At 57.1% G+C, this 17,075-nt stretch overlaps 3 protein-coding genes across 5 annotated transcripts; 2 read left to right on the top strand and 1 right to left on the bottom strand.

Moving 5' to 3' along the window:
* The first annotated feature begins 1,220 nt into the window (after positions 1 to 1,220).
* Positions 1,221 to 5,520, top strand: ANKLE1 (ankyrin repeat and LEM domain containing 1). 2 transcript variants are annotated; one of them, XM_028126834.2, is made up of 9 exons: positions 1,221 to 1,321; positions 1,389 to 1,541; positions 1,978 to 2,083; positions 2,183 to 2,327; positions 2,566 to 3,339; positions 3,500 to 3,671; positions 3,962 to 4,121; positions 4,226 to 4,355; positions 4,606 to 5,520. In XM_028126834.2, the coding sequence occupies exons 1-9, from the start codon at positions 1,260 to 1,262 to the stop codon at positions 4,776 to 4,778; spliced, it is 1,875 nt and encodes a 624-aa protein (XP_027982635.1). In that variant the 5' UTR covers positions 1,221 to 1,259; the 3' UTR covers positions 4,779 to 5,520. The 2 variants fall into 2 exon arrangements, with proteins under 2 accessions (XP_027982635.1, XP_027982634.1); XM_028126833.2 differs by having other exon boundaries at positions 1,243 to 1,321; positions 3,854 to 4,121.
* Positions 5,521 to 7,346: 1,826 nt separating this feature from the next.
* ABHD8 (abhydrolase domain containing 8) lies at positions 7,347 to 13,782 on the bottom strand. Of its 2 annotated transcripts, XM_028087240.1 has the most exons (5): positions 13,589 to 13,782; positions 11,613 to 12,360; positions 9,449 to 9,619; positions 9,070 to 9,286; positions 7,347 to 8,029 (listed from the first exon to the last, which is right to left on the bottom strand). In XM_028087240.1, the coding sequence occupies exons 2-5, from the start codon at positions 12,350 to 12,352 to the stop codon at positions 7,862 to 7,864; spliced, it is 1,296 nt and encodes a 431-aa protein (XP_027943041.1). In that variant the 5' UTR covers positions 12,353 to 12,360; positions 13,589 to 13,782; the 3' UTR covers positions 7,347 to 7,861. The 2 variants fall into 2 exon arrangements, with proteins under 2 accessions (XP_027943041.1, XP_087885202.1); XM_088029076.1 differs by lacking the exon at positions 7,347 to 8,029 and having other exon boundaries at positions 9,076 to 9,305.
* A 1,777-nt stretch (positions 13,783 to 15,559) lies between these two features.
* Positions 15,560 to 16,729, top strand: MRPL34 (mitochondrial ribosomal protein L34). Its single transcript, XM_028087131.2, has 2 exons — positions 15,560 to 15,805; positions 16,045 to 16,729. The coding sequence occupies exons 1-2, from the start codon at positions 15,759 to 15,761 to the stop codon at positions 16,256 to 16,258; spliced, it is 261 nt and encodes an 86-aa protein (XP_027942932.1). The 5' UTR covers positions 15,560 to 15,758; the 3' UTR covers positions 16,259 to 16,729.
* The last annotated feature ends 346 nt before the right edge of the window (positions 16,730 to 17,075 follow it).

Here is a 17,075-nt window from a genome sequence, read left to right as displayed (position 1 = left end):
TTCAGACAATAATGCCATTGAGGTGGGCTGAAATATCTTGCATGATCGGTGTTCAGTGTGCCCTGCTTTTCTCCCAAACCACGGAAAGGGCTGTGATCACTCCTCAAACTACAGCCCAGGTGAAGAGAGGGCCCCCACAACTCCATAGGACTGGCCTTGCCTGGGTCAGGTAACCTTACATTGGGCCAGAGTTGTGGGATGCTCTGATCTGCCAGGACTTGATCTGGGAAGGGATTGATCTCTCCTCTGGGAAGGGATTACAGCTCTTTCAGGAAATAGTATGAGTTTTCCCCAGAGGAAGGGAGACCAAAGACAGATACAACAGTTCTACCATTCAACTACCTTCCTGGATAATGAGCTATTGTTAAAAAAGTTTAGCAACTAGATTCTTATAAAACAAACAGCTTTCTTTTTTTTTTTTTAAGGTTTTGTATTTATTTTTGAGAGAGGTATGTGAGCACATGGGGGTGGGGGGGCAGAGGGAGAAGCAGACTTCCCGCTGAGCAGGGAGCCCCATGCAGGACTCCATTCCAGGACCTTGAGATCATGACCTGAGCTGAAGGCAGCCACCCAAGCAACGGAGCCACCCAGGCACCCCGGAAACAGTTTTATTGAGCAACAGCTTTTCCTACCTCTGAGCGTTTATTGGGCACTTAGGTGCCAGGCCCTTGTGGTGAAACTCGTGCCATTTCACACCAGCCTGGAAGAGATTATTCTCCCATTTTGCAGATGGGAAAATTAAGGCCCTCAGCAGCCCAGAGCTCCAAAGTAGTGGCCTCTCCCGTTTCCCCAGGAGTGAAAACGGGCGACCCAGAGATGGCGGCGGGAGCTGTTAATTGAAGCCTTACACAGTATCGAGGCTGTGCGCGTCCACGGAGGCCCCCTGGGCGAGCCGTAATGCCCTGTGGACATCTCCGGTCCCGGGAAGCAGCTCCACCCCTCTATTAGGGTGAGTTCGCTTTTCCCCGCTTTTGAGACGAGATAAAGGCACACTCGGCGGCCTCCACCCGCCCGGGTCCTTATCGGCGGCCCCCGGCCCTGCCTGAGCGCCACTCGGTGTCACGGGCCCCCGCAGGCGCTAGAGCCCCGCGCGCGGATGTGGACGCGGGTGCGGCGTAGGTCAGCTTGGCGGCGGGACCCTGCGCGGCGCCGGCCCGCGGGGACCCGAGGCGGGGGGTGGGGCGGCGCGTGCGCACACGGGCGCGGCGGGAAGTTGGAACTGGGCGGGCAGGGCCGCGGGGCTCCGGTACAGCCCCGGCATGGACGCGGCGGCCGGCCTGGCGCAGCGGCTTCGGGCAGCGTTGCGGGAGGAGGAGCCGCGGTGAGGGCTGGGACCCGGCCGGGGGCGGGGCGGGGGTCGTGGTCCACTCTGACATTCCAGTCCGTAGGGCGGTGGAGGACCTGCTGAGCCGCGGCGCCGACCCCAACCTGCCGCTCGCGGATGGAGCGGCAGCCAGGCACCTGGCGGCGGGAGCCCGGCACCCGCGCGGTCTGCGCTGTCTCGAAGCCCTGCTGCGCCGAGGCGGGGACGCCGACTCTCGGTGAGGCGGGGCCTGGCCCCCGGGCGGGGTGAGCCGCGCAGGGGAGGGGTCTCCCGAGTCCGAGGGCAAGAACTGGGAGTCTGGGAGAGGGCATCCCCCAGCCCAGGGGCGGAGACTCGGTGCCCAAAGGTGGGGCTTGGGATCTCGGGGCGGTTCCTGAGGATCCAGATCCAAGGGCGGGGGCTAGGGTCCCAGAGGGAGGGTGGATGTGAGGTTGCGCCGGGGCCAAGTAGGGATCAAAGGTTCGGATCTGGCGGTGGGAGCTCTAGGCTCAGAGAGCAGAGGCTTGAGTCTGGCCGAGGGCGCAGTGTCTAGGATCCAGGGATGGTGTTTCAGGCTGGGGGGTGGCGATAGGAGCCCGAGAGCCAAGGTTCCGGGGTGCGGAGGCGGAGATGACATTCCCCCTTCCGCTGAGCCCTCCTCGCTCCTGCCCCAGTTCGGTCGAGGCCGTGACGCCGCTGCACGTGGCTGCCGCCTGGGGCTGTCGCCGTGGCCTGGAGCTACTGCTGGGCCACCGAGCGGACCCTGCACTGCGAGACCAGGTGGGAGCCCAGCGCCTGCAGTGGCAGGGCGAACCCGGAGGGAGCAAGGGAGGGAGGGAAGAAGGCCTCGGGTGCCCCCTGCTGACCGCGCCGCCGCAGGACGGACTGCGGCCGCCGGACCTGGCAGAGCCCCAGGGGCACCAGGATTGCGCGCGCGTCCTTCGGGAGTTCCAGACTCGGACCAAGACCTCGACCCGGACCCGGGCAGAGAGCCAGGAGCCTGAGCCTGAGCCCGAGGCTGACGGTGAGTGGGGCCTGCGCGTCCTCGGGGGCCTAACCTCTGATCTAGATTTGCGCGTCCCTCTGATGTTCCCTCTCTGGGTCTGGCTCACGTGCACTGTCTCCGGTAAGCTGTCTGCCTCCGACTCTCCCTGCTCCCTGCAAAACTCCAGCTGCCTCTTTTTGTCTGATCCAACCCCCATCTCTGTCTCTGGCTCTCTTCACCCCTCCTCTCTGACCCTCATTCTCATCCCTTACTTCAGGTCCAGACCCCCGGAGAAAGGGGCTGGACACCAGCCCCTCTGGACCTCCCAATGTGACCCCGGGCTCCACTGCACTGGGCAGACGTGATGGCAGGGACATGGGCCTGGAGGCCAGCCCCAGACTCCCCAGCCTCCTTGCCCACCCTGAGATTGCTGACAAGGATGGCGGCTTGGAGTCCCCCCCAGGACTATGGGACTACAGCTCAGATACCTCCTTTGTCACTGTGACTGAAGCTTCTGGAACTGAAGATCCGGCCCCGCATACCTCCTCCTGGGCTGGGTCATTACCCCAGACCAAGCAGGGACTCCTGCCTGGTATTCGACCTTCCCAGAGGATACCAAGGTCTCCAGGTACCCCACAGCTGGTGCATCGAGCTGCCAGGGCAGACAGGGAAGCAGAACTAAATACCCGTCTGCGGGCCCTGACTCTGACCTCTCCAGATGCCTCCCCCTCCACCATATCCCTCCCTGATGGGAGCCCTGCCCCAAGCCCCCCTCGGGAACCACCGCCTGGACTCCCCAGCTCCCCCTTCCTAAAAGACGAAGAGGTGTCCCTCAACAGTGATGTGGCTGCCCTCTGGCTGACGGAGGACGAGGCAAGCTTCACAGGTGGCAGGGACCCTGTTCCCTCTTGCCGGTGCCCTCCGGTCCCTGCCATGTCTAACCTGGATTTGCTGCAAGGGCTCCGAGCACTTGGCGAGAGTCCCGGCCCCATTGCACCCTTCACTCGGCCATACCACCTCCGACGGCTGGAAGAAGCCCATGCTGCTCCTGGTTAGTCTGTAAGAGGCATCCAGAGTCCAAGGAGCCTCCAGGAATTCCTGGAGACCCCTGTCTCTCAGTCCTGCCTATTTTATTCTTTGTCTCTGGGAAAAGCCCCTCTTCTGTCTGCCTTGACTCAGTGCCCCCCCCCCCCGCCCAATCTGGGACTCAGACTTTTCAGGGCACAGCCCAGAGCTCGCCGAAGCCCTGCGGACAGGCTGTATCCCAGATGCCCAGGCAGATGAGGATGTGCTTGCCCAGCAGTTTGAGCGGCCAGATCCCAAGAGAAGGTGGCGGGAGGGGGTCGTGAAGTCCAGTTTCACGTATCTACTATTGGACCCCAGGTACTTGGGGCAGGGATGACTCAGAGGTGGGAGCTGGAAAATTCTAGGATTGGTTCTTATTTGCTTTGTATCTTTAAAAGGGGGACTGGCTGTGTCTGGGCATCAGCTTCTTTAAAAGGTTGGTTAGACCAAGTTCAAGCTGCTGAGTGTCCCTAGGGAGCATCTACCACTCTCTGCCTTAGAAAATGGGGCTTCACTGGACATGGATTCGGGTTGCTCTGTGAACTTAGAAACTGTCTCCGGGGCAACTGTCATCACTTCTTCCTCTCTGAGCTGCTCCCCTCATCCAGGGAGACTCAGGACCTGCCGGCTCGAGCCTTCTCACTGACCCCCGCTGAACGCCTTCGGACTTTTGTCCGTGCCATCTTCTATGTGGGGAAAGGGACACGGGCCCGGCCGGATGTCCACCTCTGGGAGGCCCTCAGGCTCCGTCGGCAGCCAGGAAAGCAGGTGCGGCTAAGGATCTGGGTCATGGCAGGGGCAGCTGGGCCATGGGGAGGTAAAGGGAGGAGGGGATTGGAGGGCAGACCCCTGACCCCACCCTGGTCCCCTAGGCCTGCCCCAAAGTGCGCCAGATCTTGGACATTTGGGCCAGTGGTCGTGGTGTGGTCTCCCTGCATTGCTTCCAACACGTGGTTGCTGTGGAGGCTTATACTCGAGAGGCGTGTCTTGTGGATGCTCTAGGTCGGTGCCTGGCTTGTGGGGTGGGGGTGGGGTCACATGAAGGACCCTTGATCTACTGATTACCTCACCCCTTTCCTCTCATAGTTGTTCATTCATTCATGCAATGAGCAGTTATTGAGCACCAACTATGTACCTGCACGCGTATATATTTCGCTCTATTGGTTTGTCCCTGCTTAAGAGCAATATGCAGTGGGTTCCCTGTCACATCTGCCAACGGTTTCCAAGGATGCCTGACCCTTCATCTCTCCAGGGCTCCAGACGCTGACCAACCGGAAACAAGGACACTGCTATGGAGTCGTGGCGGGCTGGCCAGCCACCCGGCGCCGCCGCTTGGGGGTGCATCTGCTGCACCGCGCCCTCCTTGTCTTCTTGGCTGAGGGTGAGCGAGAGCTGCGGCCCCAGGACATCCAGGCGCGTGGCTGAGTACTGGGGAGTTGGCCATCCAGCCTAGGTAGAGATCAGGGTGTTTGAATGTTGCAGCTGCCCCGTGCTGACGGCAGCCACCCATCTCCAGAAGGCTGCCAGGGGTGAGGGGGCGGCGGGCAGGAGGGTGTATCTTCCCGCCAAGCTGAGGGAAGACTTTGTTACAGATAGAGCTTCTGGAGCTTCCCGTCATGGGAGAGCAAGTAGGGAACCAGAGGATCTTTGGAACATTCCAGTGCTTCAGAATATGCTAGTGCTTTGGCAGTTTGGTCCTGTCTGTGTAATCCACTTTTATCTCTGAGACACAAGGGACTCACATGTAGGATGGGCTGGGGGGAGCAGCCAAACTCAAGGGCCGGATTTCTCTGCTTCCCAGCTATGGGACCTCGGACCAATAACTTGTCTTCCTGAGGCTCAGTTTCCTTAGTTGTACAGTGGGGACAGTGACAAGTCCTACCTCAGGGGGTCATGGTGGAGACCCGAGTAAACAAAGGCAGGAAATACAGTGTGTGGCTCAGAGGAGCCCAGCAGGTGGAAAATCTCTTGGGGAAGGGAGGCGCCCTGATGCTGTCAAGGGGCCGACTGTGTGTGGTGACATGTGGGCAGAGCCCGGGAGATCGACCGGGGTCTGGGTGAGCGACCAGCCCTCTTCAGGGTAGCTGTGCAACTCGGGCCTCCATTGCTTCTCTGAGGCTGTTTCTTCCGCTAGAAGATGCAATAAATAACCGCCATTTTCTGGTGATGCTATGCGATTTCAGACTTCACACATGTTAAGAGCTTTAGTAAATGCCAAGCTGCCATCCTGGTGAGGTGTTGACGGGATCGTTTTATTTTCTGGGAGTTGCTTCTTCAAAGCATTTAGTGTATCTAGGGATTTGGGAGGGTCCGCCGCGTCATTGGGTTGGCCACCTGCCCATCATCATGGCTCAGCGAACCACGTCCTGCAGGGGGTGGGATGTAACCCCGGCCCGTCCCACCTGCCTCAACTCCTGCAGGCTGAGCCCCTGGCTACTCTTGGAGAATGGCTGGTATGGTAATTAGGGGACAGGCCTCTGGAGTGGGTCTGGGCTCTACCATTTTATTTATTTATTTTTAAAGATTTTATTTATTTAGAGAGAGACAGCATGCGTTAGCTGGGGGAGGGACAGAGAGGGAGAATCTCAAGCAGACTCTGTCTTGAGCGGGAGCCCCCCACCACCACCACGAGGGGCCTGATCCCATCTCCCTGAGATCATGACCTGAGCCGAAATGAAGACTCTGACGCTTAACCGACAGATCCACGCAGGCGCCCCTGGGTTCTACCATTTTGACCAAACTCAGGAAACTTCTCTGAGCTTCCCTTTCCTCATATATAAGACCAGGAGGCCTCCCAGACACCAAGTCTCTTGATAAAGTGATAGCAATTAAAAGTGTGCCACATGCCCAGGAATTCACAAAGAAGTCACTGGGAAAAAATCCAGAGACACCCCCCCCCACACACACACCTCAGAAAAAGACTCAAAAGAGATGAGATTTGTCTAACAGGATTTCCCAATGTGGGCCCTACTGACATTTGAGGCCGAATTATTCTTTGCGGTAGGGGCAGTCCTGTCCAGTGGGCTCCACCCACTTCCTCCCACCCCCAGTTGCCACAATTAAAAATGTCTCCAGAATTTGCTAATGGAGGGCGCCTGGGTGGCTCAATCGGTGAAGCGTCTGCCTTTGGCTAGGGTCATGATCTCAGGGTCCTGGAATCAAGTCCTGCATCAGGCTCCCCGCTGAGCAGGGAGCTTCTCCCTCTCCCTCTGCCCCCCCCACTCATGTGGGCGTGCGCTCAAATAAATAAAATATATATTTTTTAAATTTGCTAGTGGAGAACAGTGCCCCCATGAGAACTCTGGTCTAAACTGAACGTGGGCTTACAAACCAGTGGGAAAAGGACCAAAGATGAAGTCATTAAAGGGACAGTGCTCTCCCCTCACCGATCGCACAAGCCAGAGGTGTACCTTGAGATGCATACATTAGAAAATATAGAGGAGTAAGAGCATGGCCGTAGGTCAGGAGACCCTTCTGCCCAACAAGAAAGGCAGACTCGTTCGCTTCAAAACAAACAAAAGCTATCTTCAGGGCAAAAGTGACCTTAAACCAGGTTGAAAGATACAATGGGATCGTAAGAGGTACCGACTCACTGAGTGGCACGGGATAAAAGGGATTCAATGAACCGACGGCATCAGGCACTTGGCACAGGGCTTTGTATACAGGTGGCACTCAATTACGGCAGCTCCGACCCATGCAACAAATACTGATCCTCCCCTTAACCCCTGTATGAACCTCAGTCGGAAGGCTTCCTGCCTTCCAGGGACCCGGAGCTCACCATCTGCCTCTGCTCTGGGAATACTGCCCAAGCAGCCCCTGCATTCTGAGGGAGGGAGGGAGAACTCGGGAAGCAAGCCTGGAAGGCCAACGCCCTCACTTCTCCGCAAGTCAGCCCTGAGGGGGTGGCGCCCGCATCAGCCCAGTCTGCAGACTGGGAAACTGAGGCTCAGGACACCACCCTGCCCTGCCGTCACCCAGCAAAGGTCCGGAGACTCAGATTGTCACTTCTTTTTATTGAGTTACAAGTTGAGATGTGCAGGTTCGGTGGCGCCAGCCCCCCTCTCCCTCCCCCCTCCACTTGGGCAACAATAGCTCCCAGCGCCAAGAAATGGGGGTGGGGAGGGTCTCGGGCAATGAGGCGGGGCCCCCGGAGGGTCCCAGGATCAAGCACGGCTGACACGGAAGACAGAGAGCGGGGTTGGGGGGCCTGCCTCGGCCGTGGCGTTGAGGGGCAGGGGCTTCTGTACAAGGTCATCCTCCACTGGGGTTCCGGTTCCGACCCCAAAACACCGATGGGTCCGGCAGGATGGAAGCGGAGAGCGGTGTATCCACTTGGCTCCGGAGAATGCCCGGCCCTACCCAGCCGGCCTGGGGGCGTCTCGCTGACCTGACTCCGCCCACCGGAGCGAACGGCCCGCCCAGGTGGTCCGCGCTGCGGACGAGGGGCGGCTCCTGGCTTCCTCCTGCTGTTCCTCGGCTTACCAAGCGATGCCCGGCCGGCCCAGCGGCTACTTCTCTTCTGGGGGCGCGGGCAGGGGCTCGGGCAGGGCCTTGGGCGAGGGCTCGGGCTCCCAGAGCAGGAATTCGTGGAGCAGCGTGTTGACTGTCTCCGGACACTCCAGCATCACCATGTGGCTGCCTTCATCAATGAGCTTCAGGAAAGCCAGCAGCAGGATCTGCGGGGGAGGGGGGCGGGCGGAACACAGGCTCAGTTGGCAAAGGCAGGCTGCCCTGGGACACCCAAGCCCATCCACACCAGGCCTGCAGCCTTAGGAAGTCGCTCCTGTGGTCTACCCTTCATCCCTCTACTTCCACCCAAGGGGGAGCTGGAGGATAGCCTGTTGTCCCAGTGGAGCTCAACTCAATATTCATTCAACATTTATGATGTGGCTACAATAGGTCCAGAGCAGGATTTCTCAACCCCAGCACTACTGACATATAGGGCAGGATCATTCTCTGTGGTGGGGGCTGTCCCGTGTACTGCAGAATGTTGAGCAGCATCCCTGGCCTTGACCCACCAGATGCCAGTAGCAGGGACCCACTCCCCCCACCCCACAGTGTGACGACTTATTATGTCTCCAGACATTGCCAAATATCCCTAGGGAGCAAATTCACAGCTGGGTGAGAATCACAGAGATAGACAAGGTCTCTCATGCCAAGACAAGGTCTCTCATGCCAGGCTTTCCAACCTTGGCATTACTGACACCTGGGGTGGGTGGGAACATTCTTTGCCGAAGAATCATTCTGTCCATTACAGGATGCTGAGCAGCATCCCTGCCTCCACCCACCAGATATCAGAAGCCCTTCCCCCCCATACATGACAACCAAAAAAGTCTGCAGACATTTCCAATGTCCCCCCAGGGCTCAGAATCCTTGCTGGTTAAGAACCACTGGTCTAGAGCTATTCCAAGTGCTGAGGATCCCAAGACCCTTTCCCGGTAGTGTCTGATCTAAAGATCCTCTGGCCCACCCTCTCCCAGAATTATGTATTGCGTCCCTGGTCACTTATACAAATCCCAGCTGTGCAGAGCACCTTTCATGTGCGGTGGAGAAAGCACCCTATCCTGACATCTGTCCAGGGCAGCCCCATGTTCTGGATTGCACTCTCAATCTAAGCTCTCCCTTCCCTGGGAGCACAAGGCAGAATCCCTCTGGAGCGCGTGAGCAGGGAATGGAGCGGGGGGGGGGGGGGATGGCTCAGGTGCCAAGACCCTACCTCGGCCATGCGCTGGTCTTCCTCCACCGGCACAAACTTGTCGTGCATGCCATGAACGAGCAGGACGGGCACAGTGAGCTCAGCATGGTAGACCTCGTCACCTTCAGGCCAGTACTGGCCACTCATCATGGCTCGCAGGACGAAGGATGACACATTGAACGCATTGCCCTCCTTCAGTAGCTGCTTCTCTTTGGCTCCTTGGCGGGCAAAGCCAGCCCTGGTGGGCAAAGCCAGCCCTGGTGGTGGGGATGCACTCCTGGAGGCCTCGTGCCAGCCTGGCTACCAGGGGCGCCTCCAATGCCCGTCCCAGCAGCAACACAGCCTCCCCTCCCACCCAACTCAGGGAGATGCCCAGTCTGCCAGGGCCGGGGTGACTCACTTGAGAAAGCTCCAAGCCAGGCAGGGTGACAAGCAGTGCAGGACGCAGGTGGGCATGTTGAAGATGGAACAGAAGCTGGGTTCCAGTGCTGTGGGGCCCCCGCCGTTGATCATGATCACCTTGTGCACCAGGTCTGGGTACTCATGTGCCAGGAACGTGCAGAAGGAGACACTGCCAGTGGGTAGGTGGGTGGCGGGAAGGGTTGAAGGGGGGTGGTCAGCAGGATCCAGGCAGTGAGGGAGTTAATGCCCTCCCCTCACCCAGAGACAGGTCCTTGAAGGCCAACGTTCTTCCCCTGGGGCCCATGGGCACTGGATGGGAGTGAGGGATGGGGGGGCATCTTGAGGGCCCCCAAACTACAGGACTATGTGTGTGTTAACAGTGATTTTTTCCCCCTTCTTTTTGGAGAGAAGATCCAAATCCAGAGCTTTCATCAGATCCTCAAAGCTGCCATGACCCGCAAATGGGTAAGAATTACTTATTGCCGAGTGTTAAGAAAGCCACCCAATTAGACTGCTACTCTTTGGTTTCCCAGAGAAGGTCCCTGTTTCCTGTGCATCCTTTCCCTGTAAGGCTCCTCTGTCTCCAGCCTCTAGGCATGGCACATCAGCCTGCCTTATGCAAGGTGGCAAGGTGCAGCCTGAAGAGCCCCCACAGTCCAGCTCCTCATTCCCTCTAAAGCCCGGGTTCCTTTGGCAAACGATGGCCTGTGGGCTAGCCACTTGTTTTCGTAAATTGAGTTTACCATTTTGTAAGTGTGTGAGTTATTTAGTAAACAAAGTTTTATTGGAATACGGCCACGCCCATTTGTTTACAATTATGGGGGCTTTTTTGCCATGACAGTAGAGTTGTAAAGCTCCAGCAGAGACGACCATATGTCCTAGAAACGTAAGATATTTACTATCTGGCCCATTAAGAAAAAATTTACCAGCCCTAGCTGTAAAGAGGAACTAGGATACAAGCAAGAGTCAGTTGGACTTAACTGTACCAGTGATTCCGTGTGTGCCTTTGGGCAGACTGCCTAACCTCTCTGAACTTCCGTCTCCGCATCTGTGAAAAAGTAACTGGGCTGTCCTCATAGCATTGCTATGAGGTCACAGGAACTACCACCGATGGGTGCTCATTTAATTGAAGGAAACATTTAGCATAAGCATCCACTTTTGGGGGTGTTATATAAACAAATAAGAGCTATGTTACTTCCCAGCCTGGCTTCCTTTCTTTCCGAAACATATGTAACGTTTCTTTCTCTTGTCTAATTGCATGGGCCACACCACTAAAACAGTGGTTCTCAAACTAGGCTGGTCAGATCCTGCCTTTCCTCCTGGGTAAAAGAGAGTGGTACCACTTGGCAGTGAGCAGGCACCCAGGCCCAATCTTCAATGCAGTGGGCACTCACCTAAATGCTAGATGGTATTATGTATCACCCCTTTAAGTGGGAGTGAATTATAGCAACCTGGGCTCTTGTAAAAAGACTTTATAGGATTCTAATCAGCTCTTCCTTGGAGGCCTTGGGATCTCCAGAGCAACTGATTTTTGAACTTAAAGACACTGGTTCTTAGCCAGGGATGATTCAGACTGCCAGGGAACGTGTGGCGATATTTGAAGACACTTTTTTTTTTTTTTAAGACATCTTTTGATTGTCATGACCATCACTAGGCCACTGTGCCAGGGGCAACCAGTGGGGTAGAGGCTAGGGATGCTGCTAACATCCTACAGTGCACATGAAATCCCCTCAAAGAGAGGAATGACCTAATCCAAAATGTCAGCAGTGCTGGGACTGAGAAACACTGCTTTAAAAGAATATGAGGGGCGCCAGGGTGGCTCAGTTGTTAAGTGTCTGCCTTCGGCTCGGGTCATGATCCCAGGGTCTTGGGATCGAGCTGCGCATCGGGCTCCCTGCTCAGCGGGAAGCCTGCTTCTCCCTCTCCCACTCCCCCTGCTTGTGTTCCCTCTCTCTCTGTGTCTGTCTCTGTCAAAAAATAAATAAAATCTTAAAATAAATAAATAAAAGAATATATAACAATAGCAGTGGTGGTGGGAATCCCTATCTTGTTATAGATGTTAATGAGAGTTTTCCAGGAGAGAAGTCAGTGTTTGGTGATTGGGTGTCCAGTCCCTGCTACCCCCATCTCTCACCCCTATCCCCACCCCAGCATTGGCTCACCCGTAGGAATGCCCAATGAGCACGTTTCTCTTCTTGGCATAACGCTTGAAGATGGCACGCATGTCCTCTGCCAGCGCATAGAAGGTGTAGGCTGCGGCCACCTGGGGTGCCGAGCTGGCCCCGTGACCGGCCAGATCGGGTGCCACCACCTCATAGCCCAGGCGCACAAAGAAGTCCAGCTGCTCCTTCCAGATGGCCAGGGAGCCGCCAACACCGTGGATGAAAAAGAGCACCACGTCGGCCTGGGCACCTTTGCAGCTTGTGATGCGCTTCTCACAGTCAATGTGGATGGTGCGCTTGGGGCGCCGGGCTCGCCGCCGGCGCCCGCCACTGCCACTCCCGGCACCACCTGAGCCTGAGCGGCCATCGCTGCCCGCTGGGTCGGCCAGCTCCACCTCTAGGGCGGCCGGCGGCTCCCCGGAGCCATTCTGCCCATGCAGGAGGTCAGCTCGAGGTGCCCGGCCCAGGTTCTCCACCAGTAACCGCCCATTGCGGTACACGGTAATTCGGCGCTGGCAGCGGACCAAGCCAGACTGGTCTCCCTGGGCAGCATCTGGCAGTGGTGGAGGTGGGTTGGGGGCTGGGGCAGGCCCAGCATGCTTCACCCGCAGCACACGGCCAGGCTTGACCTCCACAAAGGTGTAGCCATCACTGGACTCGACGCTCTCCAGCGGCCCCACAGCGTTGGGCGGTGCGCCTAGCAGGCAGCAGAAGATCCCGTCGGTCACCCCAGTCAGCATGGTGTGTCCTGCAAGTGGGGGCACAACCATCTCAGGGGCCATCTAAACGAGGAGCCCTCCTCCCCCACAGCACCCACTCCCTGCACCTGCGTCAGGTGAGCTGAACTAGGAGGCCCCTTCCAGGCTCGCTCCAGTGTTTGGAGGGCCAGAGCTAGCCAAGCACCAAGATGTTTTGTCTGTCTGGTCAGTGCCTGCATGGTGGTTGGCTACCCTCCTGGGCTAGCCTAGTCTATCCTAGAGAGAAGGACCTGGCTATGGCTGACCCCAAGAGGGGTCCATAGGGAAGGTGGTATAGTCCAGGGCTGCTTCTTGGAGGAGGGGACATTGTGGCAAATGAGCCCCCCCCACCGGCCCCACAGCTAGGGTTATGGCAGCTACTGCTTCCATAACCCATTCATCCATCCATCCATCCATTCATTCATGCACACATTCTCATTTAACTTACTTTCACCAAATGGGCACATTCTGACCAAATGGGCACATTCATGCCTCAGAAGGCATTTAAAAAGGTGCAGATTCCAACGAGCCCCCATCCAGGCCTCTGAACCTGGCTCCTAAAGGGTGAGGTCCTGGGATAGGGGGTTAGGGACTGAGCTCCAGAAGGCCTTGTCCAGCTCCGCAAGACCCAGACTGGGTCTATATCACAGATGGGCAAGCTGAAGCCCAGTCTGTACCCTTGTCAGAACCCTGGCTTCTGGGGGTCTGACACACAATCCCCAAAGGTGGAAATGAGGATGGAGAAGGTAAAGCCCTCCCTGGGGGCCTCCGGTCCTCTATCCTGCTCCCTGGGCCACCCCCCCGTGTCCATGGCAACCACAGGCAGTTACATAACTCGAGGGGGATACCCGTGCAGCGCACCCCCATTGTCTAGGGCCTGGAGATGGGACTAACCCCTCCCCCGTCCCCATCCTGGGCGCCGCGGGGATAAGACACGCCGAAGGCACGGCCTCCGATGGCCCGTATTTGCTGATAGAGGGGAAGCAGGTCGCGTCCCCCCACTCCAGTGGAATCCCAACCCCGGATTGCGGAGGGGGACGCAGATGCGCCACGCCAGGTCCCCTCCCCAGAGAGTCAGATCCCTGCCTCTCAGGTGCTAGTAAGCCCTGCGGCGGGGTCGAACCACTGGGACTCCGCGGCTTCCTAAGAGCCCGAGCACTGGCTTTGTGCACACCCCCTTCCGAAGTGGAAGCCCCGGGGACCTCGATGTCCCCCTCCCAGAGCCCACTCCCCGCTCACCTCATCGAGGGCTCTGTAGCCCGGGGCAGGGCGGAGGGGTCCCGGGCAGAGAAGCCAGAGTCCGCCTGCGGCGCCGTTTTACATGGTGGCACGGGGTCGGCCCGGCGCGTCTACGCGGGCGGGCTCGGGCCCGCGGCGGTCAGCGCGGGGGCATCCCGCGGCCGCCGAGAGAGCCGGCCCTTTAAGTCTCTCCCCGGGGGGAGGGGCCGAATGCCGACGGACGGGCGTCTAGACCAATCAGTGTTATGAAATGACCTGGCCTAGTTAGATTACCAATCATAGGCGGTAGCTCCGGGATGAAGGCGGGCTCAGGAAGCAGCAGCCCCACCCCCTTTTGGGGCTTACCGAGGAGGAGGGAGGGATTGGGCCTGGCCCAGGGCCGAGAAGGGGTCCCAAACTGGGGTCTGCGGAGCTCCGGGGAGGTAGCAGCCGGAGCCCCTTACTGCGAATAGGATCCCCTCGTCTAGCCCATGCCTCCGAACAGCCTTGTACCCTCCAAGTGGGACCCCCATGGTCCTCTCTCTGTGACCTTTCTGTTCTAGAGACTCCCAGATCTTTCCAATTCTAGGTAGGGAAACTGAGGCTCATAAAGGGCACAAAGTCACAAGGCAAGCTGAGGGACTGCGGGGGCAGAGGTGGGACTTAAAACCACGGCTGTGTGATATCAAGTCCTGGAAATTGTTATTCGTTAAATCTTTAAACAGACGACTTGAAGCTATGAATAATTAGGGAATTGGAGTTTCACAGACAGGCCAGTCTAACCGCTGGCCAATCTAACCGGTGACTCTGTGGTCCCAGCTGGAGTCAGAGATCCCAAGGTTCAAACTACATTTCCCTTTGTTGTTATGTGACCTTGAGCAAGCCGTTTCTCTGAGACTCCACTTATTTCTCTATGAAATTAATCCCCTTATGAGTATGTTTTGCAGGTAAAAACACCCAGAATGATAAATGTTCAATACATTATTGACATTATTGTACTGGTTTAGTAATATAATACCATACTGGTTTGCTAAGTGATGGTGCAGGTAGGATGGGCTTCAGAGGACAAGGGGTTAACCATTCCTTGCCCACTCCCATCTCCTGGAATTTGCTGCCAGAGCTGAATTAGGTCCCACCTCCCACTCTTGCCCACTCAGGATGCTCCTGGGAGACTACAGTTGATTCATGCAGTAAACAGTCCCCTTCTCCTGCCCCCCCTCCCCCGCCTTCCAAGTTGGGAGATTCTGGGGTGCCTGCAGGGACTCAGCCACAAGCCTAGCCCTTGAGGAGCCCCTGGGCTTTTGGGAGAGTCTGGGGAGAGTCATATGGGGACACGGTTGGGCCAAAGGGAGGGATGGGGCTGGGGGAGAGGAAAATATCCAAGGATTTTAAAAGTGAATGGGGGGGGGGAAGATGAGTAGAACATCAGGCATAGACGGATGTGGCTGAAATTTTAGAGGGTGCGTGTGTGTGTATGGAGGGCTTCATATGCTTGCCAGAGGAGCTGAATATTTTCCCTGGGGAAACGAGCACCATAGACGCTGAGAGAGAAGGGAAGGGGCTCAGATCTGAGTATTAGAAATTTTTTTTTCTAGGGCCAGAATGAAGGTACCACCAAGGGCAAGCTTGAAACACATGAGTTTTAGATTGAGAAATTGAATCCCCGAGAGGAGGAGGGACCACCCCAAGGACATCCAGGCAACTCCAACTTAGGTCTCCTGGGCTCCCCGCCAAGGAACAGAGACTTGGCTGGGCCCAGAGAAAAGCTGCCAGCCAGCTGTGTGCCATCTGCCTGCCTCCTGCTGGGGGAAGGAGGATCGACCAGCCGTTTCCTGAGGCTGCCACCAGCTGCGCCACGGTCACCTCCGGGCACCCTCTGCGGGTCGACGAGAGAAGGAACCACAGCTCCCAGAGGACCCCGGGACACAACGTCTTGTACGCACGCGCATGCCAAAGAGGTGCCGTTCGCCTGCCACCTGCTGGTCCACATGAGGAACTACACTCCCTTGCAGGTAAGGACGCTCCTGCGGATGGGACGCAGGCGCAGAGCTACCACTCCAGGAGGACCCGGAGGCCACGCGGCCTCCCGCGGTAGGAGAAACTACATTTCCCAGAAGTTTTCGTTCGCAGCTGCAGAGCCTAATCGCTTTGGAATTAGCGGGCGTGGGGACGTCGCGACCGGCGGCTGGACATGGCTTTCTTGATCGGAGCCGTAGGTCGCCAGTTGGGTCGCGTCAGGTGAGTCCTCACGGGGTCCCTTCCCCAAATCTGGAAATAAGGGCTGTGTCGGGGGCTGGTGTCAGCTGTTTACTGACAATATGATTTGCCAACGCCTTGCGCCTTGGTGGAGCCCCTCCTTGAACCCAGGCTCCGTCCAGGCACCGATAGAGGAGCTGAGGCTCAGAGTGGTGGGACGTCACGCCGAAGTCACAGAGCGCCCCCTCTGACCTTCCTCGCCATCTCTCTTCCCCCCGCAGGTGGCTCCAGCCCCGCGCCTGGCTGGGGCTCCCCGACGCCTGGGGACTTCCTGCCACACAGCAGAACCGGGGAAAGGCGCGTGGAAACGAGTATCAGCCGAGCAACATCAAACGCAAGCACAAACACGGCTGGATCCGGCGCCTGAGCACACCGTCCGGCGTCCAGGTCATCCTTCGCCGCATGCACAAAGGCCGCAAGTCGCTGAGCCATTAAGGAGCGCGAAGCTGCCGGCAGGACCCCCATTAGAGCATTTCTCTGCCCTGGGACCTCTCCTGCCGTCGTTTTTATGGGGAGCCAGGACAACTCAGACATGAGCGCTCCTCAAATTGTGGAGTCGGCCCCTGGGGGGAACGTCTGGGGTTGGACTGAGAGTGGGAGTAGGAAGTCAGACCTTGCCTAGTCCTTTTCTACGCTATTGAATTAGGAAGAATTTCGAACATATGGCAATAGTCCACAATGAACCCTGGGTACTCAGTACACAGCTCTGACCACCAATTACCCACAACCCCCCGCCCCCTCCTGTGTTATTTGGGAGCAAATCTCAGGCATTGGGTTATTTCTTCTGTATTAAATAAGAAATCTCTCCAAGAAGATCAGGACTCTTTAAAACATAATCACAAAACTTTTCCCACCTAAAAAATGGTTAACAATTCCTTAATATTGTCTAATAAATGTTCAAATTTCCATTTGTCTTATATATGTCATTATTTTTCACAGGTCTGGGAAGGCTTGTCGGGAGTTAGGGTTTGAATCCTCCTGCTCCTTGGGGATGGGTTGTGTGAGCTTGAGCAAGGCCTCAGCCCTCTGAAGCTCATTTGGCTCCTACGAAATAAGGTGCTTATTTCTCCTTTGCTGCATTGTTGCAATAATAATACTCAGTAGCTTCCACCTAGTACTACTGGGTACTTTTTTTTTTTTAAGATTTTATTTATTTATTTGACAGAGAGAGACACAGTGAGAGAGGGAACACAAGCAGGGGGAGCGGGAGAGGGAGAAGCAGGCTTCCCGCTGAGCAGGGAGCCCAATGCGG

This window comes from Eumetopias jubatus, unplaced genomic scaffold (assembly GCF_037043125.1).
Source record: "Eumetopias jubatus isolate StellerSeaLion01/CBP00866 unplaced genomic scaffold, mEumJub1_p1.0 scaffold_1, whole genome shotgun sequence".
In the NCBI taxonomy this organism is placed as follows: Eukaryota; Metazoa; Chordata; class Mammalia; order Carnivora; family Otariidae; genus Eumetopias; species Eumetopias jubatus.
This window is presented reverse-complemented; position numbering and strand designations above follow the sequence as displayed.

Bases quoted from the DNA above. Each gene is read 5' to 3' on its own strand.
- ANKLE1 (XM_028126833.2), top strand. From the start codon at position 1,260: ATGGACGCGGCGGCCGGCCTGGCGCAGCGGCTTCGGGCAGCGTTGCGG. The intron at 3,672-3,853 runs GTACTTGGGGCA...TCTCTGCCTTAG, and splicing joins TATCTACTATTGGACCCCAG to AAAATGGGGCTTCACTGGAC. The intron at 4,356-4,605 runs GTCGGTGCCTGG...TCATCTCTCCAG, and splicing joins GTGTCTTGTGGATGCTCTAG to GGCTCCAGACGCTGACCAAC.
- ABHD8 (XM_028087240.1), bottom strand. From the start codon at position 12,352: ATGCTGACTGGGGTGACCGACGGGATCTTCTGCTGCCTGCTAGGCGCA. The intron at 9,620-11,612 runs GTGAGCCAATGC...ACCCACTGGCAG, and splicing joins CTCATTGGGCATTCCTACGG to TGTCTCCTTCTGCACGTTCC. The intron at 8,030-9,069 runs GTAGGGTCTTGG...CCTCCCCCGCAG, and splicing joins AAGACCAGCGCATGGCCGAG to ATCCTGCTGCTGGCTTTCCT.
- MRPL34 (XM_028087131.2), top strand. From the start codon at position 15,759: ATGGCTTTCTTGATCGGAGCCGTAGGTCGCCAGTTGGGTCGCGTCAG. The intron at 15,806-16,044 runs GTGAGTCCTCAC...TTCCCCCCGCAG, and splicing joins CGCCAGTTGGGTCGCGTCAG to GTGGCTCCAGCCCCGCGCCT.